This window comes from Oncorhynchus kisutch, linkage group LG23 (genome assembly GCF_002021735.2).
Source record: "Oncorhynchus kisutch isolate 150728-3 linkage group LG23, Okis_V2, whole genome shotgun sequence".
Taxonomy (NCBI): domain Eukaryota; kingdom Metazoa; phylum Chordata; class Actinopteri; order Salmoniformes; family Salmonidae; genus Oncorhynchus; species Oncorhynchus kisutch.
The window spans coordinates 12,402,647-12,429,936 of record NC_034196.2 but is presented as its reverse complement, the minus strand read 5'-3'; the positions used below and the strand labels follow the sequence as shown (position 1 = coordinate 12,429,936).

Here is a 27,290-nt window from a genome sequence, read left to right as displayed (position 1 = left end):
TGGCACAAAAACAAAAAAAATCTGGCTTTGCCTAGCTCCAAGGCAACGCCGTGGCTTTACTCAGGAGGAGTCAGGATCATGGGGATGTCTCTCCCCACACAGAAAGCGGAGGGAAATTTGAAATTCTTCGAAATGATGGTATTAAAATTACATTTTTCATTATTTTTGTAGGTCGAACTATTGCAGTAATTGTAAACAAGAATAATATTTGAATGACATTAGAGATTACAGTTTAGATTAAGTGAAAATATTTTGGGTCGGTGTTAGCATTAGCTAGCTAACGTTAGCTAGCCAGCCAGCCAACACTTCCTTGTTGTTTGTTGACGCCAAAGTAGGATACATGCAAGCTAGCTACCAGCTAAATCACTTTATTACCATTTGACTTGTGTGATATCTGACCTGTGATAACTTCTCGGGATTTCGTTCAGCTAGCAAGTCCCTACCATTACAGAACATCAACTCGACCTGAGATGCTTGAAGATGATGCATGATGATTTCCCCATCAATACCTATCAAGGGAGTACGCTAACGTTATCGATTAAAGATGGAGCTGAAGCTGGAGGTTGTGTTGTCATCGAGCATCAAACGGAAGAAACCATGGCCACGGTTCTGTTGGCTCGGATTGGTGAGGACACTGAACTGTCAATCATCCACACAGAGATATTGACATCCATCACTAGATAATGCAAATCATTTGATTGCACAGCTTGAACATGAAATGGACTAGTATTGAAAACGGTAGTATCTGTGCAGTTTGTGACTGTATCAAACGGTTGATATGTCCAGGAGAAGGAGTCTGTTTTCCTGCTGGATGACAAGCGGATCAGTGAGATCAACATGGTGTCTGGACACACCAAGAAGAAGACCCCCAAGCTGCAGCCCCTGCTCCCCAGGGTGGTAACCATGGCCGCATCCCAGAACGGTACACTTTCAGTGGCCTTTACATTTCAAAACCATTTGATTCCATAGAAACACGTCAGTAATCCTCATTGCTAAATTGTAATTATTTTGCCACTATGGCCTATTTATTGCCTTACCTCCCAAATCTTACTACATTTGCACACACTGTTATTGACTGTACGTTTGTTTATCCCACGTGTAACTCTGTGTTGTTGTTTGTGTCGCACTGCTTTGCTCCATCTTGGCCAGGTCGCAGTTGTAAATGAGAACTTGTTGGTTAAATAAAGGTGAAATAAATAAATTCCCATGATTCATTTCTGTTTGTAGGTGTGTGGCTTGCCGGATTGCTGGTCTCAGGAGAGATGTTTCTATGGAGCAGGGACAAAGACTTCTTGAAGACCGTGGCAGCAGTCCCGACAGAAGCTCAGCTCGTCACTGCAGCACAAGGTCTGTATGTGCTCAAGCCATTGTTACAATAAGCCATGTTCAAGCTTGCCAACACAGCTCCATGTACTTACTGCGTATGTGTGGGTATGTACACAGGGTCTGGCGTGTGCCTGTCTCTGGTAGTTTCAGGGGATGGGATGCGGGTGCTGCTGTTGACTGTGACAGGGCAGGTGTTCCTGTGGGAGTGTGTGGACGTGCGTGACCTGGCAGGGGTACGGGATGGTACTGCTAGAGGAAGCTGGGCACAGATACAGCACCCTGGAAACACTGCTCTGCCATCCCCAAAGGACAAGGAGGCATCTCAACACAGCATCTTCGTCAGAGGGGAGGTGAGAAGGACTACTCTGTCCACAGGGATAGACATGATCCAGTTGGAAAAGTCTGACTAGTTTCCCTAGGAAACATTTGTCATGCCCTTATCATTTCTTCTGGTCTTTTCCTTGTTTTACTGCCAGGCAGTGGGCGATATCTGCTTGTCAGCTTTTGTTTTCACCTCGGAGGTGGAGCTAAGTGTCACTTTCCTAAAGATCCAATGGGAGGAGGGTCAGAGGAGCAGGTGAGTGGACTGGGAACAACTTCTCAGGGTCAAGGGGTCAATACTGCCGCTCGAGCATTTTACACTCCTCTATATACCTTTTCATTGTCATAATACAATCAAAGATCTTTGTTCTCACGTTGCTCATCTGGAACATCTTTGATTGGGATGTATGTTTTTTTCCGTCAGTCCTGTGGGGTACAGTGTACGCTGGGTCACTAAGACATACCCCATGTCCTGCCTCACACCACCCTGTCGTCCGGTGAGGTCCAGGGGGTCACTGGTGCCAGCCTTCTCCCCTGATGGCCTGCTGTTAGCTGTAGTCCTGAACCAAAGAGACCCAAGGGCTACGCAGGTTCTCTTTGTCAGCACTCAGAACTTTGTGATTGTCTCCAGTGGACTGGGGGGGTGTGGCAGCAAGAAACTCGTCATTCCTTCTAAATACGTGAGGTAGGTACACGACTATAACAGGGAGTATGTACTGGAGACACGGTTTGTGTTTTAGATGATAAAGATGACACCCTTTATATCTTGCAGGTCGTACTGGGTGGGCAGTGTGAGCTGGGCTGCGGGAGGGCTCTACCTGGCCTGTGTGCTGAAGAGGGGCTCCTTCCTCATGCTGGCTCGTCTGGGGGGGCTGCTCTCTCTGTCTACCTCAGGGTGCAGTGTGGACTTTGGCCCTGCTCACTTCCTGCCCCTGCATCCGCTAGTCACTTACAGGTAAACATGAGAATGATTCCATTCATATAAGCAACCCATTTCAAATGGAAGGGTCAGTTTTGATAATCCTACATATTGTAGCCACCCTGACCAATTTGGATTTGTTCAAGTGTTCCATAAGTTCTCCAACAGGAAATATACCATCAGTATACCGTCAGTGTGATACTCTCTTCATCAATCAGTCCATCCATAGCCATAGAATGTCAAACTGATTTTGAACACACTCTAGATTATTTTATATCTGTTTTAATCCATTAGTCTCTCCACTTCCTTTTCCTTTCTTCTTCTCTCTCATCTGCAGTCATCCTCTTTCTCTATTTCTTCGCTCTCCTCTTTCAACATGGTCATTGTGTCCTTTTTCTCATGTCAGTATTTGAGGGTTTAACACGTGTTGGTCTTGATACTCCACACAGCACACTTGCACAATCTCCTAAACATAATTCACTTTCTCATTAGCTTGATGGCACTTGAAACACAAAACAAATCACTGACATTTCTGATGATTATTTCTACATAGTTGGTACAGTGCATTTGGAAAGTATTCAGACCCCTTGAATTTTTCCACATTTGGTTACTTTACAGCCTTATTCTAAAATGCATTAAATAAATAAAAAAGCCTCATCAATCTACACACAATACCCTATAATGACAAAGCGAAAACAGGTTTTTAGAAATGTTTGCAAATATATAATAAAATAAACTGATATCTTATTTACATAAGTATTGAGACCCTTTGCTATGAGACTCGAAATTGAGCTCAGGTGCATCCTATGTCCATTGATCGTCCTTGAGATGTTTATACAACTTGATTGTAGTCCACCTGTGGTAAATTCAATTGATTGGACATGATTTGGAAAGGCACACACCTGTCTATATAATATCCCACAGTTGACAGTGCATGTCAGAGCAAAAACCAAGCCATGGGGTCGAAGGAATTGTCCATAGAGCTCCGATACAGGATTATGTCGAGGCACAGATCTGGGGAAGAGTACCAAAAAATGTCTGCAGCATTGAAGGTTCCCAAGAACACAGTGGCCTCCATCATTCATAAATGGAAGAAGTTTGGAACCACCAAGACTCTTCCTAGAGCTGACTGTCCGGCCAAACTGAGCAATCGGGGGAGAAGGGCCTTGGTCAGGGAGGTGATCACTCTGGCAGAGCTCCAGAGCTCCTCTGTGGAGATGGGAGAACCTTCCAGAAGAACAACCATCTCTGCAGCACTCCACCATCAGGCCTTTACAGTGAAGTGGTGGTGGCAGCATCATGCTGTGGGGATGTTTTTCAGCAGCAGGGACTGGGAGACTAGTCAGGATCGAGGGAAAGATGAACGGAGCAAAGCACAGAGAGATCCTTGATGAAAACCTGCTCCAGAGCGCTCAGGACCTCAAATTGTGGTGAAGCTTTACCTTCCAACAGGACAACCACCCTAAGAACACTGCCAAGACAACGCAGGAGTGGCTTCTGGACAGGTCTCTGAATGTCCTTGAGTTGCCCAGCCAGAGCCCGGATTTGAACCTGGTCGAACCTCTCCGGAGAGACCTGAAAAGAGCTGTGCAGAGACGCTCCAGATCCAACCTGACAGAGCTTGAGAGGATCTGCAGAGAAGAATGGGAGAAACTCACCAAATACAGGTGTGCCAAGCTTATAGCGTCATAACCAAAATGACTTGAGGCTATAATCGCTTCCAAAGGGGCTTCAACAAAGTACTGAGTGAAGGGTCTGAATACTTATGTCAATGTGATATTTCATTGTTGTTGCTTTGTCGTTATGGGGTATTGTGTGCAGATGGATGGGGGAAAAACAATTTAATACATTTTCGAATGAGGCTTTAATGTCACAAAATGTGGAAAAGGTCAAGGGGTCTGAATACTTTCCGAATGCACTGTACATGCCTGTCCCCTTGAAAAGCATGTTAATATACTACTATAATATACTCATGAATGGTGATGCTTTTTCCCACCCTATATTAATCTCTCCCCTCACTTTCCCAATCATCTCTAACTATCACCCCTCATCTCTCCTCAGACCTCCAGTCTCTGTCGGAGGGGCTGGGGTTGACCCTCTGTCCAGCTCCAGCCTGTCTGTACGGGATGTCCTGAGACAGCGCTACTCGGTGACCTGGCACCCGCGGCTGCCCTACCTTATTGTGTCTGATGGCTACATGGCCACAGTGCTGCGGGTCCCTGAGCAGCCCTCCCCCGCCACCCTCCTCAGGGCTCTGCTGCACGACACCAGCCAGGGCCTGGAGAGTGCCAGCCGGGCACTGGAGCGAACACAGGTGAGGGGTCAGGAGAGGGTAGGGAGTTGAATGTAATTGGCTCCAGTGCATTTCATTGTTTTGCTCTTGTGTAGTTGCTGAAATGCTCAATACTAATTCGGTCAATAGCTAAGATCAACAGGCCCGTATATTTCTCTTGTTGTTTGCTCTTTTTTTTTCTGCTGTCTACCTTCTCTTTTCTCAGCCCCATGCCAGGGCGTGGCTGGAGTCCATATCCTGTCTGAATCCTAGTAGCAGTCTGCAGGAGCTGAGAGCCAGGCCCACACCTGTACCTACCCCAACAGCCACAGCTACATCCACCCTGCCCCTCTTCCTGCAGGACCAGGGAGACCTGGGGGACACCAGGGAGCTGATCCAGAGAGTACAGGTCTGTTCATCAGCTGATTCTCTCACACACACACACACACACACACACTCAATGTTCTCTTCTCTTTGTCATAGTAAATGTTCATTTGTGTGTTTCCTTAGGCTTTGTTTGAGGATGACTCTGATCTTGAAGGACCGCCCGCTGGTTCATATGTGGAGGACCACGGTCGGCTGGAGTTTGCCTCCATGTTCGACACCCTCCATGCCCTCTCAGACACCCTGGCTGATCTTGACCCCAGTTCTCACCCTGACCCTGATGCTAGCTCTGCGGACTCAGAGAGGAGTCCCCAAGCCCTCCCTCCTGAGCTCCGGGGGGTCCACGGCAGCTTGCTGACAGCTTGGGCTCTGGGTGTGTCATTAGGTGGCGTTATGGAGCAGAGAGAGCGTCTGCTGAAGTACACAGTCCGCTGTGCGGTCCGCTTCGCTGCTCTCCTCCGTCTAATTTCCATCCCCAGCTCCCACACGGGAAAGAGAAAGAACAGCACCATTCCCTTCTCCTCCCGCCTCCTCCACCTCCTCAGAACCCTTCTCTCTTTCCTCCCCTGGGGTGCCCCTCACACAGGGGGGAGGAGTTGCCTGGGTTTGGTTGTGGAGCTAACTCAACAGCTAGTGGGCCTGCTCCTCTCCTCGCCCCCTGACCTCTCTCAGACTGGCCAGGCTAGCTCTGAGCCCTCCTCCCAGACCCTGTCCACCCTGTCCACAGCTCTGCTCCTCCTGCAGCTGACCTCCCACAGTATGAACCACACCTACAGCCTCCAGCAGAAATGTGCCCACACAGATGTCTACTGTGTGCTATTCCTGCAGGAGGAGGGAAGAGGGCCATCACAACAGGATCTACCTCTCCCCCAGTGGCCCTCTAGCAGGTAGAGTCAATCTCTTGTGCATGTGTGTATTCATGAGAGTGGGCTTGTGATTGATTTTTAACATAAGTGTCATTTTTGGCTCTTTAGTCTGATCTCTCTCTCATATCCCTCGGACATTATGACTCGGCAGATTGCGGGGAGCGTGGCGTGCAGTATACAGGCACACCCTGCAGTACTGGGAGGAGCTGAAGTACCGTAGGAGCGGTACGGACTGGGAGGAGGAGCAGGGCCGTGTGTCTGTCATCCTGTCCCAGATCCAGACAGCTCTACAGGGGATGGGAGAAAGGCTGGAGGAAGGGCCCACTCTGCTGAGCTACACAGGTAGGATGAACGGGAGCCTGTGTGAGCACTATAAAGTTGGTGGTTGTCTGGTTTCTGTACATTGAAGTGGTACTGTATATAAGTGATGACTCAAATGTGCAACCTTCTTTTGGGTCCCCAGGGGAACAGCACTTCCTGTTTGGTTCCTACTCAGAGAGTGCTCAGACTTGGAGAGCTGAGCTGTGGGCAGAGAGAGAGAGAGGTGAGAAGGATAGTTTAGTTGATATGTGTGGTTTTGGGGGACAGTTTGAATCTAAAGGTGTCACCTCCTGTTCCCCAGATGGGCCTCGGAGTGCGTTCTTGGAGACACGTCTGTTGCTGTCCCTGCTGTATGGACTGCTGTTCCAGTACCGTCTGAAAGAGGCCCAGGGGCTGGGGGACCACATGGCCCGTCTGCTACTCGATCAGGCTGGACCACATGGGGACGATAGTGCCCACAACGCTGGTGTGTATGGATCTTGGTCAATCCAGGTTCATTGGAAGAGATTAACCCCCAAAATTATACTTTTGGCTTTACATAGCGCTAAAATGCAAAACTCATAAAAATTGGCTCAATGTCATGGCAAGAGACTGTATCAGTTTTAAAAGTCATGTATTGTTACTTGTTGACATTGACTTTATTTATCTGTTGGTTGTAGAGGAGGCTCTTCCTGGCTCCTGGCTGCCTGGAGAGGTCCACAGGGAGGCAGCCTGTGCTGTAGTTCAGACTCTGGGAAGGTTCATGGCCTCATATTTCACCAACCAGCCCCTTCTCATCCTGCCCCCTCACAGTGTGGATGTACTGCCTCCCTTACACCTCCCCCATGGTAAAAACTTCTCCATCAAAACACATACACACACACATTATTGGTCCATACAGGCCAGTGTGTTGGACAGTGTGTTTATTCCTATGTCTGTGTGTCCACTCTCTCCAGCCCCAGGTGTAGGGCGCCTGGTGCCCCTGTGCCAGGAGGGTGTGGCAGGGGCGGTGCGGGGTCAGCAGCTGTCAGAGGTGTGGACGGTGGGCTATGCCCTGGACCTGCTGCTACAGGGGGGGCTGCTACCGGAGGCCACCTGGCTGGCTCATCGTCTGGGGGACTGGAAGACTGCAGTCTCCCTGGGCCTGGCCTACACCACCTACTCCACAGAGCACTGCGACTTCACCGGGTCAGTGTGTGTTTGTCTGTACATGTTAGAGCTGCCAGCTCATCAATTCACCACTGAGACATGTATGGGGATTGTGATGATTAAGTCAATGAGCTTTTGTGAGTTTCTGATGGTTGTCTGTTGCCACCTCAGGCTCAGGTGGCGAGAACTACATCTCCCAGCAGCCCTTGAGCCTGTGAGCCTCTTTCAAGGTCAGCTGGAGTCTCTACTGGGCAGGAAGGCCAGGTCAGAGGAGACCCAAGGAGATGAGGAGAGCTACAAGAACTTCACAGGTGTGTTGTGCCTGACGGTGGACCTCTGCTACTCCATTCTACAGTACAGTTTGCCTCCACATCTCCGTCTCTATTGCTCATATGCACTTTTCTATTTTCCTCGCCTTTATCATTCTCATCTCTCTCTCTCTCTCTTTCAGACTCTCTGGAAGGTGAGGACGTGGAGCTGTTGCAGGGTTCCGTGCAGGAGATCCTGAAGGCATCAGTCATGGCTGGGGTAGATGTGTTGTCCCAGCCCCTAGGGGCTCTACTGGACTCAGCCAAAGACCTGTCCTCCTGCCTTCCTGCTCTGGTGCCTATGGGCCTGTACCTGCCTGCGCCGCCACTCTACTGCCCCCAGCCTGCACCCAACACACAGGTACTACAGAACACAGCGTTTCCCCGGGAATGTTGTAACAAGATGGTGCTGCTGAGTAAGGCCGGGGGGGATGCCCAGAGCCTTTGGACTCAGAGAGTTTAACTGCCATTTCCTGTGCCTCTCTTACATTCTTTGGGGAGAACCCTGGAGTACAACCACACCCAATTTGAAGGGAGGTGGACTGAGACAATGTTCCACCACTATTCCAAACTTAAAATATAGAAATATCTAGAAATGGAACCGTTAGGTGTTATTCTATCTATATATTTGGTAAGTTATTAGGATCCCCATTTAGCTGTTGCAAAAGCAGCAGCTACTCTTCCTGGGGTTCACACAAAACATGAAACAATACAGAATGACATAGTACAGAACATCATTACACAAGAACAGCTCAAGGACAGAACTACATACATACATTCATACACACAAACTATCTAGGTCAAATAGGGGAGAGGTGCTGTGAGGTGCTGCTTTATCTGTTTTTTGAAATCAGGTTGGCTGTTTATTTGAGAAACATGAGATGGAAGGATGTTTCATGCAATAAGGGCTCTATATAATACCGTACATTGTTGAATTTGTTTTGGATTTGGTGACTGAATAGATGTCTGGTGGAATAAGTCTGTGTGTCAGAGCTGTGTGTAAGTTGACTATGCAAACTGCTTGGGATTTAACACATTAATGTTTCTTATAAAAATAAGTGATGCAGTCAGTCTCTCCTCAACTCTTAGCCAAGAGAGACTTGCATGCATAGTATTTATATCAGCCCTCTGATTACAATTAAGAGCAAAACGTGCTGCTCTGTTCTGGGCCAGCGGCAGCTTAACTAGGTCTTTCCTTGCAGCACTGGACCACACAACTGGACAATAATCAAGATAAGACTAAACTAGAGCCTGCAGAACTTGCTTTGTGGAGTGTGGTGTCAAAAAAGCAGAGCATCTCTTTATTACAGCTAGACCTCTCCCCATCTTTACAACCATTGAATCTATATGTTTTGGCCATGACAGTTAACAATCTAAGGTAACGCCAAGTAATTTAGTCTCAACTTGTTCAACAGCCACACCATTCATTACCAGATTCAGCTGAGGTCTAGAACTTAGGGAATGATTTGTACCAAATACAATGCTCTTAGTGTTAGAGATGTGTAGGACCAGTTTATTACTGGCCACCCATTCCAAAACAGACTTTCAGTGACTTTATTTGCTGTGGTTGCTGATGCATACATGATTGAATCATCAGCATACATGGACACACATGCTTTGTTTAATGCCAGTGGCAGGTCATTGGTAAAAATAGAAAATAGTAGAGGGCCTAGAGAGCTGCCCTGCGGTACACCACACTTTACATGTTTGACATTAGAGGAGCTTCCATTAAATAAAACCCTTTGACTTCTATTAGATAGATAGCTCTGAATCCACGATATGGCAGAGGTTGAAAAGTCATAACACAAGTTTTTTCAACAACAGGTTATGGTCAATAATATCAAAGGCTGCACTGAAATCTAACAGTACAGCTCCCACAGTCTTCTTCTTCTTAATTTCTTTCAACCAATCATCAGTCATTTGTGTCAGTGCAGTACGTGTTGAGTGCCCTTCTCTATAAGTAGGCCAAAAGTCTGTTGTTTAATTTGTTTACAGAGAAATAGCATTGTATTTGGTCAAACACAATTATTTCCAACAGTTTGCTAAGAACTGGCAGCAAGCCTATAGGTCTGCTGTTAGAACCAGTAAAGGTCGCTTTACCACTCTTGGGTAGCGGAATTACTTTGTCTTCCCTCCAGGCCTGAGGACAAAGACTCCTCTAGGCTCAGATTAAAAATATGACAGAGTCAGCTATCATTCTCAGTAGCTTTCCATCTAAGTTTTTTTTATGCATGAATACAATTGCTCACTGTTCGTTGTTGGCATTTCCTGCCTAAGTTTGCCCACTTTGCCAATGAAATAATCATTACAATAATTGGCAACATCAAATGTTTTTGTAATGAATAAGCCAACTGATTCGATGAAAGACTGAGTTGAATTTGTCTTTCTGCCCATAAATTAATGTAAAGTACTCCAAAGTTTTTCCCATCGTTCTTTATATCATTGATCTTGGCTTCATAATACAGTTTCTTCTTCTTTTTGTTGAGTTCAATCACATAATTTTTCAATTTGCAGTAAGTCAACCAGTTAGATGTGCAGCCAGACTTATTAGCCACTCCTTTTGCCCCATCTCTTTCAACCATACAGTTTTTCAATTCCTCATTAATCCATGGAGCCTTAACAGTTCTAACAGTCAGTTTCTTAACAGGTGCGTGCTTATCAATAATTGGAAGAAGCAATTTCATAAATTCATCAAGTGCAGCATCTTGATGCTCCTCATTAATCACATCAGACCAACAAATATTTTTAATGTCATCCACATGAGTCACAGATAAATCTTTTGTATGATCTCTTATACACTATTATAGGCCCAGCTGTTGGAACTTTGGCTTTCCTGGATATAGCCACTATATTGTGATCATTGCATCCAATGGGTACGGATACAGCTTTAGAACAAAGTTCTACAGTATTAGTACAAATGTGATCGATACATGTGGATGATCTTGTTCCGGTATGTTTATAAACACCCTGGTAGGTTTATTAATAACCTGAACCAGATTACAGGCACCGGTTACAGTAAGAAGCCTTCTCTTGAAAGGACAGCTTGATGAAAACCAGTCAATATTCAGGTCCCCAAGAAAGTAGACCTCTCTGTTTACATCAAATACTCTATCAAGGAGTTCACACATATTGTTTAGAAACTGACTGTTAGCACTTGGTGGCTGATAGCAACACCCCTAAAGAAAAGGCTTTAGATGTGCCAAGTGAACCTGCAACCACAACACTTCATTAACACTTGACATAAGATCTTCTCTAAGCATTACAGGGATATGGCTCTGACTATATATATATATATATATATATATATATATACCTATGATGAAAATTACAGGCCTCTCATCTTTTTAAGTGGGAGAACATGCACAATTGGTGGCTGACTAAATACTTTTTTGCCCCACTGTATATATACAGTGCCTTGCGAAAGTATTCGGCCCCCTTGAACTTTGCGACCTTTTGCCACATTTCAGGCTTCAAACATAAAGATATAAAACTGTATTTTTTTGTGAAGAATCAACAACAAGTGGGACACAATCATGAAGTGGAACGACATTTATTGGATATTTCAAACTTTTTTAACAAATCAAAAACTGAAAAATTGGGCGTGCAAAATTATTCAGCCCCTTTACTTTCAGTGCAGCAAACTCTCTCCAGAAGTTCAGTGAGGATCTCTGAATGATCCAATGTTGACCTAAATGACTAATGATGATAAATACAATCCACCTGTGTGTAATCAAGTCTCCGTATAAATGCACCTGCACTGTGATAGTCTCAGAGGTCCGTTAAAAGCGCAGAGAGCATCATGAAGAACAAGGAACACACCAGGCAGGTCCGAGATACTGTTGTGAAGAAGTTTAAAGCCGGATTTGGATACAAAAAGATTTCCCAAGCTTTAAACATCCCAAGGAGCACTGTGCAAGCGATAATATTGAAATGGAAGGAGTATCAGACCACTGCAAATCTACCAAGACCTGGCCGTCCCTCTAAACTTTCAGCTCATACAAGGAGAAGACTGATCAGAGATGCAGCCAAGAGGCCCATGATCACTCTAGATGAACTGCAGAGATCTACAGCTGAGGTGGGAGACTCTGTCCATAGGACAACAATCAGTCGTATATTGCACAAATCTGACCTTTATGGAAGAGTGGCAAGAACAAAGCCATTTCTTAAAGATAACCATAAAAGTGTTGTTTAAAGTTTGCCACAAGCCACCTGGGAGACACACCAAACATGTGGAAGAAGGTGCTCTGGTCAGATGAAACCAAAATTGAACTTTTTGGCAACGATGCAAAACGTTATGTTTGGCGTAAAAGCAACACAACTCATCACCCTGAACACACCATCCCCACTGTCAAACATGGTTGTAGCAGCATCATGGTTTGGGCCTGCTTTTCTTCAACTTACAGCTGTAATCGCAGCAAAAGGTGGCGCTACAAAGTATTAACTTAAGGGGGATGAATAATTTTGCTAGCCCAATTTTTCAGTTTGTGATTTGTTAAAAAAGTTTTAAATATCCAATAAATGTTGTTCCACTTCATGATTGTGTCCCACTTGTTGTTGATTCTTCACAAAAAAATACAGTTTTATATCTTTATGTTTGAAGCCTGAAATGTGGCAAAAGGTCGCAAATTTCAAGGGGGCCGAATACTTTCGCAAGGCACTGTATATATATCTATATATACAGCAACACCTCCCCCATAAGCATTTCTCTCTTCTATATATGTTATATCCTTGTATTGCTACTGCTGTATCATCAAAGGAATTATCTAAATTAGTCTCAAATGGCTAATATATGAGTGTTCTCTGATGCTAGCAAGTTATTGATTTCATGAACCTTTCTAAGGCTGCATATATAATATGGGCTATTTTCAGCCCTTTCCTGGTTAGCTTATCAGAGGTAGACATAATACTGAAAAGAGCAAACAAAGCAACATTTAGCAGTCCATTTATCAATTTGTGTGCATGTGTGTGTGCTGCGTGGTTGAAGCTACGAACCCATAGGTTTGGCTCTCTCACCCCCTCCAGGCTTGTGGGAGGGAGGGTGGACAATGAGCCTGTCATAGCGGATGTAAGCAATGTCCCCACACGCTCTGGCAGTTTTCATGGCTGGGATCAGTTCTTTCCTCTTCTGGGGAACAGCTTCAGGATAGTCCTCGTTGAGGAAGATATAAGTTTCTCTCAAGTTCTTGGCTCTTTCCAGAACAGCTACCTTGTCCTTGAACCTCGGGAACTTGACCAACATCAGCCTGGGCTGAGTTTTGTGGTTTTCCAGTCCTGTGGGCGCGCTCCACCTAATCTTCCTGTGGTCTTCAATTACTCAGAGATCACTTCCCTCACCTTGTCCTTAGATTCTGCAATTCCGTTCCACAGCCATGTTGTTCCACCTTGATTGTCCCCGAGAGTCTGATTTATTTCATTGTTACTTAGGATCCGTCAGGGGGATTTGGGCAGCTGTTGGAGGGGGCGTCCCGTCACAGGGTGTCAGGGGTCCTCCAGAGGATGCTGCTGCTCCTGAGGTCTGCTCGCTGCTCCCGTCCAGCTGCCCAGTGGTACATCAGCCACCTGCGACGCTCCCGACATCGCCTAGACAAGGTATTTCCTCCATTTCTCCTACACAAGGTACTGAACCCTCCTATCCTGTTCTTACCCCTGTCTCTAGCCCTCTTCCCCCCCTGCTATCCTGTTCTTACCCCTGTCTCCAGCCCTCTTCCCCCCCTGCTATCCTGTTCTTACCCCTGTCTCCAGCCCTCTTCCCCCCCTGCTATCCTGTTCTTACCCGTCTCTAGCCCTCTTCCCCCCCTGCTATCCTGTTCTTACCCGTCTCCAGCCCTCTTCCCCCCTGCCATCCTCTTCTTACCCCTGTCTCTAGCCCTCTGTCTCCAAACCCTCTAACCCCCCTCCTATCCTGTTCTTACCCCTGTCTCCACACCCTCTAACCCCCCTCCTATCCTGTTCTTACTCCTGTCTCCAGCCCTCTGTCCCCACACCATCTAACCCCCCTCCTATCCTGTTCTTACCCCTGTCTCCAGCCCTCTGTCCCCACACCTTCTAACCCCCCTCCTATCCTGTTCTTACCCCTGTCTCCAGCCCTCTGTCCCCACACCCTCTAACCCCCCTCCTATCCTGTTCTTACCCCTGTCTCCAGCCCTCTGTCCCCACACCCTCTAACCCCCCTCCTATCCTGTTCTTACCCCTGTCTCCAGCCCTCTGTCCCCACACCATCTAACCCCCCTCCTATCCTGTTCTTACCCCTGTCTCCAGCCCTCTGTCCCCACACCATCTAACCCCCCTCCTATCCTGTTCTTACCCCTGTCTCCAGCCCTCTGTCCCCACACACTCTAACCACCCTCCTATCCTGTTCTTACCCCTGTCTCCAGCCCTCTAACCCACACCCTCTAACCTCCCATCCTATCCTGTTCTTACCCCTGTCTCCAGCCCTCTGTCCCCACACCCTCTAACCTCCCATCCTATCCTGTTCTTACCCCTGTCTCCAGCCCTCTGTCCCCACACCCTCTAACCCCCCTCCTATCCTGTTCTTACCCCTGTCTCCAGCCCTCTGTCCCCACACCCTCTAACCTCCCATCCTATCCTGTTCTTACCCCTGTCTCCAGCCCTCTGTCCCCACACCCTCTAACCTCCCATCCTATCCTGTTCTTACCCCTGTCTCCAGCCCTCTGTCCCCACACCCTCTAACCCCCCTCCTATCCTGTTCTTACCCCTGTCTCCAGCCCTCTGTCCCCACACCCTCTAACCTCCCATCCTATCCTGTTCTTACCTCTGTCTCCAGCCCTCTTCCCCCCTGCCATTCTCTTCTTACCCCTGTCTCCAGCCCTCTGTCCCACACCCTCTAACCCCCCTCCTATCCTGTTCTTACCCCTGTCTCCAGCCCTCTGTCCCCACACCCTCTAACCCCCCTCCTATCCTGTTCTTACCCCTGTCTCTAGCCCTCTGTCCCCACACCCTCTAACCCCCCTCCTATCCTGTTCTTACCCCTGTCTCCAGCCCTCTGTCCCCACACCCTCTAACCCCCCTCCTATCCTGTTCTTACCCCTATCTCCAGCCCTCTGTCCCCACACCCTCTAACCCCCCTCCTATCCTGTTCTTACCCCTGTCTCCAGCCCTCTGTCCCCACACCCTCTAACCACCCCCCTATCCTGTTCTTACCCCTGTCTCCAGCCCTCTGTCCCCACACCCTCTAACCCCCCTCCTATCCTGTTCTTACCCCTATCTCCAGCCCTCTGTCCCCACACCCTCTAACCTCCCATCCTATCCTGTTCTTACCCCTGTCTCCAGCCCTCTGTCCCCACACCATCTAACCTCCCCTCCTATCCTGTTCTTACCCCTGTCTCCAGCCCTCTGTCCCCACACCCTCTAACCTCCCATCCTATCCTGTTCTTACCCCTGTCTCCAGCCCTCTGTCCCCACACCATCTAACCTCCCCTCCTATCCTGTTCTTACCCCTGTCTCCAGCCCTCTGTCCCCACACCCTCTAACCCCCCTCCTATCCTGTTCTTACCCCTGTCTCCAGCCCTCTGTCCCCACACCCTCTAACCTCCCTCCTATCCTGTTCTTACCCCTGTCTCCAGCCCTCTGTCCCCACACCCTCTAACCTCCCATCCTATCCTGTTCTTACCCCTGTCTCCAGCCCTCTGTCCCCACACCCTCTAACCTCCCATCCTATCCTGTTCTTACCCCTGTCTCCAGCCCTCTGTCCCCACACCATCTAACCTCCTATCCTGTTCTTACCCCTGTCTCCAGCCCTCTGTCCCCACACCCTCTAACCTCCCTCCTATCCTGTTCTTACCCCTGTCTCCAGCCCTCTGTCCCCACACCCTCTAACCTCCCATCCTATCCTGTTCTTACCCCTGTCTCCAGCCCTCTGTCCCCACACCCTCTAACCTCCCATCCTATCCTGTTTTATAGAATAGATTGTATGAATGTGACTATCTTTTTGAGTGAAATGAAATGATTTGGAGTGTTATGCTGAGTCTCGTGGGGACTAACTTGGTGGTCGGTCTTTAGATCCGTCAGAAGTACTCCCAGCAGCAGTGTGTGACCAAGGCCTTCCCAGAGGCTCTGATGAAGTTTGTGACCCGCAGTGGATTCTTCAGACTGGGACCCAGTGGGGACAGAACCATGGACTCTGTCACTATACAAACTATCAGTAAGATACTTTTTTGGACTGTTTGTCACACCATTGAACTACATTCATCCATTGAAGCATGGCCTAATTCCGAGCCTTTTCCCTCCAGTCTGCTTCAGGGAGCTGTGTGGCCTGTGTTGGATGCTGAATGTCAGAGACCAGCTCTCAATGTCTTGCAGGAAGTATCAGGCTGCAAGGAACCATGGGAGAGATCCCCAGGTACCACACAAAGGCCTTTTTCCTGTGTTTCTTGGTGTATCTTCTTCAGCCTGTGTGTGTGTGTGTGTGTGTGTGTGTGTGTGTGTGTGTGTGTGTGTGTGTGTGTGTGTGTGTGTGTGTGTGTGTGTGTGTGTGTGTGTGTGTGTGTTCCTCTATAATCAATGCTCTGTTAACAACTTGTTTATGTGTGTATTTCATCCTGTAGGTCCCAGCAGATGACAGCGAGGTGACCGCAGCCTGCGAGGAGGCTCTCCACTGGGCCTGTCGTTTCCTTCCCTTCTCCCGATTCCTCAATGCTGAGGAGATCCTACAGGACACCCTCCTCAGCTTGGTCTCTGAACTACCCCCTGTACCCCTGGTAAACCTGAGCCGGCAGTCACCTCATTCACAGGCATTCCTATTCGGTTCATTGTGTTTTTCCGCGTCCCACACAGGAGAGGTATAAAGTAGAGTGGAATCACGTCTCCTACCCCAGGTTGTTGTCTTCCTCCAGGTGGCAGAGACTCTGGTGCAGGCCTTCCCTGAGGAGGAGGAGTCAGTCAGGGTCCCTCTGAGAGAGAAGTACAACTCACTCCTGCGGAGACTGAGGCACTGCACTGTCCCAGGTAACTACTAGACACTTTTATCAAAACTGACTTAGTCATGCGTTCATACGTTTTACGTCCGGGTGGTCCCGGGAATCAAACCCACTGTCTTGGCGTAAGGTAAGGCTAATGTTTCTTACTAATCTTCATTCGCTCCTTGACCTTCTCTTTCTCTCTTCTAGCCTCAGGACAGAACGGTGAGAAGAGGGATGAGGAGGAGGGAGAGGAGGTGATGATGATTCTGGTGCAGGAGCGGCTCAGACAGAGGAGGAAGGACCTGAAGCGTCTGGCCAGGCACCTGGCTCCCCTGGAGCTCTACCTATGGGAGAGGGAGGAGGAGCAGGACAGGGGGGGAGGAGGGCAGGGGGCTGTAGCCCTGCTGGAGAGATTCTCCCTGGGGGCCAGTCTGAGTAACAGCACCCTGACGGACTGTGGTCGCCCCCTGGTGTACAGCGATGGAGACACGGCCGAGAACTCCGTGGCTCTCTCTCCTGACCTGCACCACAGGCCTCCTCACAGGTAGACTCAGGCTTTCTTGATGAAATTTGTATCTGTCAGAACTATTTGTTAAGAAATCAATCATTGAACTATTTGTTAAGAAATCAATCATTACTTTGAAACCTTGTCTTTTTATGGCCATTGTGGCAACGTCAGGCAAGTTGATTGGACAAAAGTTTCTCTTTGGCGGAATTTGTGGTGTAAACTATTTTTGTTTTCAGCATCAGCAAGAGAGTGAGGGTGCAGGACCGAGCAGACAAGCCTGGAAGTCAAGTAGAAGTAGTTGAGGGTGGGAGCACCCAGGAGGAAGACCAGAGCTGCACGGGCCCAGCCCAGGACCCTGCTGTGGGGGAGGACAGCCCCTCTCTGACCCTGCCCGTGGTGGGGACCTGGGAGTTTGAGCTGGAGGATGCAGAGTACCTGCGTTTCCTGGAGCTCTTCCTCAGCTACGTGTTGGAGAAGGACGGTCCTGACCCAGACGCAGGCTGTGATCCTCCCCTGCTGAAGGGCTTCTGTAGCCAGCTGAGAGAGAGGGAGCTGCACTCCCTCACCTTCGATGTCCTCACCACCCTCCGCCGCCGCCAGAGAGATGGGCGCCAAGCGACCAGGAGGCAGGGGGGCAGTGACGCCCCCGTGTTCAGAGCAGGACACTGCTACAAACCAGTACTCATTACCACCCCTTTGTTTCTCCACAGTGAGCCCCCTACACCCAGACCCAGCATGTCTGTCAGTGTCCTGTCCCTTCCTGGGCTCAGGACTGGCAGGCAGCAGGGGTTGTTTGGCTTCAGTCTGCAGGCCAGGTCAGCCAGCCCAGCTCCAGAACCCGCACCTCAAAGAAGCCGCCTTGGCTCGAAGTCGAGCCCCGGTCAGAGTTCTGTTCCCTGGGAGCAACCATCGGAGGGCTGGGCGTTCGGGCCCCTGTGCTCCGTGGAGGCTGTAGAACTGCAGCAGGAGTTGGAGCCCAAACTGGAGGCCCAGTTCCCAGGGCTGGGCAGGCTGCTGGAGTGGATGGTGCGCTGGGCTGATAAGAGGGTGTTGCTGGGACAACCCAGCCGGATGAAGGAGAGGGAGGCGGGCGGAGGAGAGGTAGCTGGAGGTGGGGTGGTTATTCGGGTCAAAGCCTCGGCTCCTGCGGTGCTCACGGCCCTCAGCATGTTGGAGCACAGGTACACCGCCGCCCTGCTAGGCATGGACCACTACAGCGCAAACTTACAGGTGAGTACATAGTGTTCTATGACCTGTTTATTAACCAGATATAGAGAGGTGAGTGGGCTGTGTGCCATGAGTGATGAGAACCACCAGACATGGCATAGACCAGAATTCTCTGACAGGTTTCCTTTCTTCTCATTATCTCAAATCAAATGTTATTGGTCACATACACGTGATTAGCAGATGTTATTGCGGGTGTAGCGAAATGCTTGTGCTTCTAGCTCCGACAGTGCAGTAATATCTAATAAAGTGCACAACATATACACACAAATGTAAGTAGGAATGAATTAAGACTATATACATATATGGACGAGCGATGTCAGAGCGGAACGTACTAAGATACAGTAGAATAGTATAGAATACACTATATACATATGACATTTGTAATGCCAGATATGTAAACATTAAGTGACTAGTGTTCCATTCCTTTAAGTGGCCAGTGATTCCTAGTCTATGCCTATAGGCAGCAGCCTCTAATGTGCTAGTGATGGCTGTTTAACAGTCCGATGGCCTTGAGATAGAAGCTGTTTTTCATTTCTCTCTGTCCCAGCTTTGATGCACCTGTACTGACCTTGCCTTCTGGATGATAGCGGAGTGAACAGGCAGTGGCTCAGGTGGTTGTTGTCCTTGATGATCTTTATGGCCTTCCTGTGACATCGGGTGCTGTAGGTGTCCTGGAGGGCAGGTAGTTTGCCCCCGGTAATGCGTTGGGCAGACCGCGCCACCCTCTGGTTGAGCCTTGCGGTTGCGGGCGGTGCAGTTGCCGTACCAGGTGATAAAGCCCGACAGGATGCTTTCAATTGTGCATCTGTAAAGGTTTGTGAGGGTTTTAGGTGACAAGACAAATTTCTTTAGCCTCGTGAGGTTGAAGAGGCTCTGTTGCACCTTCTTCACCACACTGTCTGTGTGTGTGGTCCATTTCAGTTTGTCAGTGATGTGTACGCCATGGAACTTGAAGCTTCTCCACTGCAGTCCCGATGTGGATAGGAGGGTGCACCATCTACTGTTTCCTGAAGTCCACGATCATCTCCTTTGTTTTGTTGACGTTGAGTGAGAGGTTGTTTTCCAGGCACCATACTCCCTCACCTCAACCCTGTATGCTGTCTCGTCATCGTTGGTAATCAAGCCTACTACTGTTGTCATCTGCAAACTTAATGATTGAATTGGAGGCGTGCTTGGCCACGCAGTCATAGGTGAACAGGGAGTACAGGAGTGGACTGAGCACGCACCCTTGTGGAGCCCCAGTGTTGAGGATCAGCGGAGTGAAGGGGATGTTTCCTACCTTCACCACCTGGGGGTGGCCCGTCAGGAAGTCCAGGAACCAGTTGCACAAGGCGGGGTTCAGACCAAGGGCCTCGAGCTTAATGATAAGCTTGGATGGTACTATGGTATTGAATGCTGAGCTATAGTCGATGAACAGCATAGGTATTCCTCTTGGCCAGATGGGATAGGGCAGTGTGCAGTACGATGGCGATTGCATCGTCTTTTGATCTATTGGGGCGGTAAGCAAATTGAAGTGGGTCTAGCTTTCTTGGGAAGAGGAACAATGCTGGCCGTCTTGAAGCATGTGGGGACAGCAGACTGGGATAGGGAGAGATTGAATATGCCTGTAAACACTCTCTCCTTTCTCCCCTCCACCCCCAGGTTCCAGAGAGGCAATGGACAGTGGCTCCAGTGTTGCAGCCTGAGGTGGGCTGGAAGCTGGAGAGGGAGAGCAGAGTGGATACAGGTTACCCTGCATCAGCTGGCACACCCATTACTCTGCCAGACCAGGATCCCCAACACTGCGAACTGTCCTAGTGAGTGTGTGTATGAGTGTTTTATCGTTTTCTTATGGCTCAGAGAGGATCTTAATATATTTCTGTTCTACAGTGGCTCACAGACTGAGGGGGTGGAACGAGTGACATCCCAAGAGACCTCACAGCTTTCTGACCCTGTGGGAGTGAACTTAAACCCTGAGAGTGGGGTGGCAGACTTCCCAGACAACAAGTGTGACCTTTCTGCTGAAAAAGGAGAGGACAGCAATGCTGACGTGGCCTTGAGGTCATCAGCCTCTCTCGCCATCCTCAACATCTCTGTCCACGTCAAGAGCCTCCGTCCAACACTGAGCCCACCAGGCCAGGTGGGCACTGCCAATCACACCATGAGCATTCCTCTATGTTGCTAGATGAAGTGTTTGGTTGGCACCTGGTCACTAAGTTTGTCTATCCTTTCTTCTCCCCAGGCGTTAACGCTGGCAGATCTACGGTGCTCAGAGAGGGAAGAGGACATTGTCAGCTCTCAGTGAGTTCTGGGTGTGGGAAACATAGGGAAAAGTGATTTTTGTTGTTGCTGTTCTCATTTACTATTTGACTCCAGAGCCAAACCGTGGCTGGTTGGTCGAGGTGAGTTGGTAGGCTACTGTTACCGTGGTGATAGTAAACAGAAGCTACAGTTTGGTATGACAGACCATAGAAATGGATTCTATTCATTCTATTTCGACGTGACCGACACTGTGGATCGTAACCAAAGCAGCAGCCAGTTACTAGAGGGCTTGTTTTATGTCTCTTTGGAAAAGTCATTTCACATCATGTTTATGTTTACATGAATGTTTGTGTGTTCTAGAGAGGAGAAGGCAGAGAATCTGCTGTCTCATGGCTCCCTGAGAAGACCATCAGATATTACTGAAGAAGTGACAAGAAATATGTACGTGAGCCCAAACAAAAACACACTGTAACACACTATTGTTTTGTATCCTTTTAGTTCCATATAAAATATTACAGAGGTACTTTGGTTCACTACCCTTCAAATCTGCATTTGTGACATTTACCTGGTCTGTTTTCTCCTCCTCAGAACTCTGAGTGAGGGTTCAGGATCAGACGGCCCTCCCAATGCCAGCTTCCAACCCCTTCCCGGGGCAGGGCCTCAGGCTGGGGCTCAGGCAGCAGACTCTGCCCCTAACGGCGGACTGCCCCAGGAGAGCACCAATCTGACCCCTGTCCCTGCCTCTGCTCCCAACCAGACCCTGCCTGCCCAGACAGACCCTGTCAGACAGCTCTTGCAGGATGAGCTATTCAGACTGGTCCAGGTGGATATAAACATCAGACAAGGCAGAGGAAAATACATAAATGTATGTATGTAGCCATGGACTATTTCACGATTGCTTCGTGTTTCTCTCTTCAGTTGCAGCAGATCAACTTCATGAGTTTGATGCAGGTGGTCGGAGCGTCGTTTGTCAACCTCCCCGTTTTACAGAACAACACACTCCCGGCCCAGTCCAATGTGCCCTATCCACACCCCAATACGCCTCTGTCCCACCCTAACACTCTCCTCCCTCACCTGAATCTGACCCCCTCCCAGAACAACATGTCCCCTATGCCTCAGACCCAGTGCTCGGTTCAGGCCCCTCTAGCCTCGGAGCCCCTGTCTGGGGGACACAGACCCACAGACCAACCCCCCATCCACGAAATGCAGCCATTGGCCGTCCACCCTGAGCCGTTGAGAGATATCCAGGGGCAGACCAGGACATTGATCTCATCCTCTCATGGGCTTCAGACCACTGTGGACCCCACCTGCAGTGCCCCTCTGTTACTGCCCTTTGGTGGTAGTTCACAGGTTACTGCTCCCTACAGCTCAGGACTGAAGCTGCTTCAGCTGCACCCTCCCCTGCTGTCCCTCCAGCGGCATGGTAAAACGGCCCCTGTACGTGAGGCCTGGGGACCCCCGTCTGAGAGGAGACCCAGCACTTCCGTGCCCCCCCACCTGAACCCCAGCCAGTATGACCCAGCCGCTCTGAGGAGGGCAGAGGAGAGATCGAGGGAGGCAGAGAGAGAGTCCACCGCGCCACCATCACACCTCAATCTGACACAGTATGCCCACTATCCCTCCAACCAGGCCCCCAGGAACACACTGCCCCCGCTCCAGAATCCGGAGACCAGGGTGGAGAGGTCCAGAGGGGCTGAGCCCTGTCACCTGCCTCCTACCCTCCCATCCCACAGACCTCCCCCTGTCCACGGCCTCCCCCTCCTCCGCTTCCACCCTGACCCACGCCCCCCTACGACCTTCGCTCTCATACCCCTCCCACACTCCTCCAGGCCCCTGACTGTCACCCCAGCAGCCATGGGCCACAACCCCAGACTACAGCTACTCCAGAGGGACCCAGACCCTCCTAGGATGATGCTGCCCGAAGCCACCCCTCCGGCCCGCGTGCCACATCTCATCCCTCTGGGGGAGCTGATGGGCTGGGCTGCAGGGAGACAGAGGGGGGCAGAGGCCAGACTACAACTCCTCAGAGTGGACGCACAGGCACAGAACCCTACCCCTGCAACACCCTCCACCAGCATCAACTCCAGCAGGAGGCAGAAGAGACGAGTGGAGAGGTTGAGGAGAGAGGGAGAGAAAGCAGAGGTCACATTTAGACCGGAGGACTCCATCATACTCCCGCTAGAGTGCAATGAGGACGAGCCTGCAGAGCCTGTTCTTGGGGAGGGCTATGTCTTCCCTCTTGGGACATTTGACTCCGTGCTGACTGGTCAGGGATTGGTGGACAAGGCACTGTCTACTGCAGCTGAGCTCCATGCCTTTGCCTCTACACACAAGAGGCCTCCTGAGAGCCACGATGCCTGCACCAACACAGACCCAGCTTCTCCTCACTCAGATACAGGCATTTCTGCCCAACCTACTGTCACTTCTGCTGCTTCTGGACCTGATGCTCTCCCTCCTGAATTGTTCCTGAATCTGCGGTTCCCTAGAGACCCTCCTGTCCACGACACAGAGACATCGGGGGAGAAACAGGAGAGAAACACGGTGAGAGGACTATTTAATGACAGAATCGAGTGGAATGTTCAGTACACCGGTACAGATCATCTTTACTGTTTCAGGCATTTTATGAAATGCTACTTAATGGTCTTATCTCTCTCTCCCTGCCTCTCCGGATGCACAGGGTCGTCAGTTCATAAATGTGATAGATCTGGAGGATGGGGCCCTGCTACAGGAGTTGCCATCGTGCCCCCGCCCTGCGGTGCGGGACCATGACGTCACCCTGTCTCAGCCCTCTCCCCCCACCTCAGCACAGCTCCACCTGCTGGCAGCCTCCGTCACCAACTCAGCCCCTTCGGAACTAACTGCAGACACCAGCACAGAGGACGACCAACCCCAAGCTCAGCCAAGTGGTCTGAGTCAATGTAATCGATTCACTCTGCTAAAACAACAGAGTTGTACGCCGTATATTGTCTCTGTCTGTAATATGTCCTGTGTCTCCTCCAGGCTTCTCTGTAGCGTCCCTCCCACCTGCCCACCCTGAGCCCAGTGGAGACCCAGTGACTCGCAGTCTGCTGCAGGAGAGGAGAGCCCCAGGCCGCTCCCTGGAGACCCATCGCGGAGCTCCATCCAGGGCCCCAGTGATCCAGGTGGCTGCCCGTCTGTCTGAGATGGACGCCCAGCTAGCTGCCTTGCAGAACATTGCAGATCACATGGAGAGAGAGTTTGCCAATACCAGACTGGTAACGTAGCTTTGGGATTTACATTTCTGCACCTCATCCTGCCTGTCTACTTTTCGGCCTGATGATTGGCAAGTCAGTGAGTCTGCTGATAATCCGTATGTGTAATATGAAGTATTCCCTCTCTTAGCTGGTGAGAACCATTGAGACTCTGGGTCCTGCCATGGCTCCTGAAAGGGTGGAGGGAAGAACACCAGTGAACAAGACAGTGACTCTGGCCGTCTCACCAGAAGGTCAGATCCAAAGTGAAGGCGTCTCCTAGCAGAATTCGGGCTAGGCGACGAGGATGCCTGTGCTCGCATACTCCTTTCAAAAATGTGCATGGAAACTAGTTGTCTCTCTTAGAATGTCAACACGCATTTCATTGAGGAACCCCGTCCGTAGTTCCCACTCCTACTCGGAGTAGTACTTTTGACCAGTCACAGAAGAAGGGGCGTGGACTTCAGCTACCGAACTTCGACTTGTGTGCTCAAACATAACCAAATGTTGTCATAATGTAGTCGCTAACCGTTACGACTTGGAAGTGTGCGCCAGGCTTGACACCAGACCAAACGTCTTGACACCAGACCAAACGTCTTGACACCAGACCAAACGTCTTGACACCAGACCAAACAAACAACAACAGTTCTGCTATACCCCCCCTGACTCTGTATATGTGTGTATCCTCTCCTTTTGAGCAGGGTGGCGATCACGTCTGTCCGTGCACCATGACCCTGAGCTAGCGGGATTTCGACAGGAAGAGGAGGAGCAGGAGGAAGGACCTGATAGTGTCATAGTCAGCTCTGCTCCTTGGGGTGTGAAACAGCCGTCCTCTCTTTCTCCTCGCGCTCATACCGTCCAGAGCACATCGACCCTGCACCAGCCCACACCCACAGGTATAGCAGCCCTCTGCAGCAAGCATTCCCACTGTGGGAATATAGTTGTGCTCGTAAAACAATTCTTAACATGTGTCAACAGATCGCTGTTAGCTTACCTTGTCATGGCATTGTTGATACATTATTGGCCATTGAATCCAATGGAAATATCTCCCTAGTAGATAATGGTGAGCCATGATGGTGTTAGTGTGATTGCAGTTCTTATGAGTCCCTAGTGGTTCGGCAGGTGGTAGTGGTCTTTTGTGCCGTTTCCAGTTACCAGGCTACCATCTAATACTCCTCTTACTGGCTCACCACAGTTGTAACTTTAGTGTCTGTCTACCCGAGCACCACACATCCCTGCTTTGTGCCTCTAACCAGGCTGTCTTACCTGAGGTCTACAGTATATCAACTGGGGATCAGTCTGCGTAGAATGGCATCTCTGTCTGTGGTTGAATGGCATCTCTGTCTTGTCTGCGGCTGCAGGCCTGTGGTTGTCTCCCGTCAGACCAGAACCAGAGCAGCGTGTGTGGGACATGGGTCAAGGTAAGAGCCGTTTCAACACACACTGTCACACACACCTGGCTGGGACTCGGTGCTGTTACCTAACTCTGCATACACACTTGTGCTGTAACCGATAGAGACTGCGAGTGGACACGTGTCCTTCTGCCCCTGAACAAGGCAGTACATCCCACATACAGGCACGCTCACCTTGTAATAGTACACCTGGTACTTGCATGTCTCTGGTTTGTGCTAGTTTGTGTTTCAGGTCGACATACTTGGAAGAGACACTGGACAGCTGCACAACTCACCCCCTTGCAGCAGCATTCAGATCTGTATCATCCTATTTAGTAAACTGTATGTTGATTGTGTTCCTCTTGCAGATTTAACAGACATGGATGGAGCACCTGGAATGTAAGTATGTGAAAACTGATATCGGTCATCTATTTAGGAACATGTTAAATGATCACTGTTGGTTACCCTCTGTGTGAGCATTATTCCATAGATGTGATTGTGGTTTGAACTATCACATATTATTCTCCTCCTGCCTTTCCGGTCTTCCTCAGATGGGCAGAGGAGACTCTGGGTCTCAGTGGGCTGAGTGATGTGGCAGACATCTTGACGGAGTTGGTGAGGGGGGGAGGCATCTCCCCCACGGCCCTGGGGCTGTCGCACACCCAAGCTGCCCGCCTCAACAGGTAGGAGCCTGCATGGTGAACAGCTCTAAACCTACTCCTCCTCTGATTGTCACCATCTCGAGCACTTTTGACTGGCTCTCAGCAGTGATGTGTTTGTGATTGACAGCAGGCTGGACCAGCAACAGAGCGGCAGGGCGGGACAGAGGGGCATGCGAGCAGAGGAGGAGAGGCGAGAGCTGAGGGTTTGGATGAGAAGGAAACAGAGGGAGAAACTGGTCGAGTACCGCAGACAGAGGGAGGAGAAGAGGGAGAGGGAACGCAAACCCTTCTCGGCCCCAGTCACACTGGTGAGAGGCTTCTGACTCGCATTTACATTCTGTGTTCTGATAATTTTTTCAGTGCCTTCATTCAGACACCATTTCTCTTCACAGAAACCAACGTCCAAAGATATAAACATCAATAAGAAAATCAAGGAAGAGAAAGACAAGTATGAGCACGAACACAGATACAGACATACAGATAGATACACTACCGTTCAAAAGTTTGGGGTGACTTAGAAATGTCCTTGTTTTTGAAAGAAAAGCACTTTTCTTTGGTCAATTTTAAAATAACATCAAATTGAACAGATTGTTAATGTTGTAAATGACTATTGTAGCTGGAAACGGCTGGTTTTTAATGGAATATCTACATAGGCTTACAGAGGCCCATTATCAGCAACCATCACTCCTGTGTTCCAATGGCACGTTGTGTTAGCTAATCCAAGTTTATAATTTTAAAGGCTAATTGATCATTAGAAAACCCTTTTGCAATTATGTTAGCATATCTGAAAACTGTTGTCCTGATTAAAGAAGCAATAAAACTGGCCTATATGGTAATGTACATGCAAGTGTTCCAAGTACTAGAGTCGTGTATGTGTGTTGATATGTTGTGTATTTGGACCTTTAGGACGGTTCTGCTGGAGCACCACAATCAGCGGGCCCGTGATGCCTGTAGTCTGATCACAGACCTCCTCACCACCCCACTGACCCTGCCCACTAACGCCAACCGCACCCTGAACCTACCCTCCACCTCCTCACGACCCTCTTCCACACGACCCCTTACAGCTCAGACTGTCGGCAGCACCCGCAGCAGCCCCAGGTACACCTCGTAGGGTATTCACATCTGGGTGGTTTTTAACACAATTTGGTTTTTAAGAACAGTTTTCAACAAATGTGTCTAAAACTATAATGAGAGGGATAGAGGATGATCCTTGTCGTTCTGTGACGTCCCAGAGGTCGTAGTCTCTCTGTTGGGGGGAGGAGGAGGACCAGTACCAAACCCCAGAC

At 49.5% G+C, this 27,290-nt stretch overlaps 1 protein-coding gene across 1 annotated transcript; it reads left to right on the top strand.

Annotated features, from left to right (window-relative positions):
- cplane1 (ciliogenesis and planar polarity effector 1) lies at positions 1-26,978 on the top strand. The gene is made up of 40 exons (XM_031803145.1): positions 1-138; positions 429-625; positions 787-922; positions 1,228-1,347; positions 1,444-1,676; positions 1,803-1,903; positions 2,072-2,332; positions 2,420-2,602; positions 4,628-4,880; positions 5,065-5,247; positions 5,349-6,109; positions 6,240-6,430; positions 6,552-6,632; positions 6,711-6,875; positions 7,069-7,236; positions 7,345-7,576; positions 7,709-7,848; positions 7,989-8,206; positions 13,270-13,434; positions 15,865-16,006; positions 16,095-16,204; positions 16,410-16,562; positions 16,698-16,809; positions 16,971-17,307; positions 17,508-18,501; positions 20,140-20,294; positions 20,368-20,617; positions 20,720-20,778; positions 21,100-21,180; positions 21,328-21,562; positions 21,658-23,280; positions 23,417-23,657; positions 23,740-23,975; positions 24,103-24,205; positions 24,653-24,847; positions 25,313-25,372; positions 25,711-25,741; positions 25,894-26,025; positions 26,132-26,452; positions 26,911-26,978. The coding sequence occupies exons 2-39, from the start codon at positions 545-547 to the stop codon at positions 26,325-26,327; spliced, it is 9,117 nt and encodes a 3,038-aa protein (XP_031659005.1). The 5' UTR covers positions 1-138; positions 429-544; the 3' UTR covers positions 26,328-26,452; positions 26,911-26,978.
- The last annotated feature ends 312 nt before the right edge of the window (positions 26,979-27,290 follow it).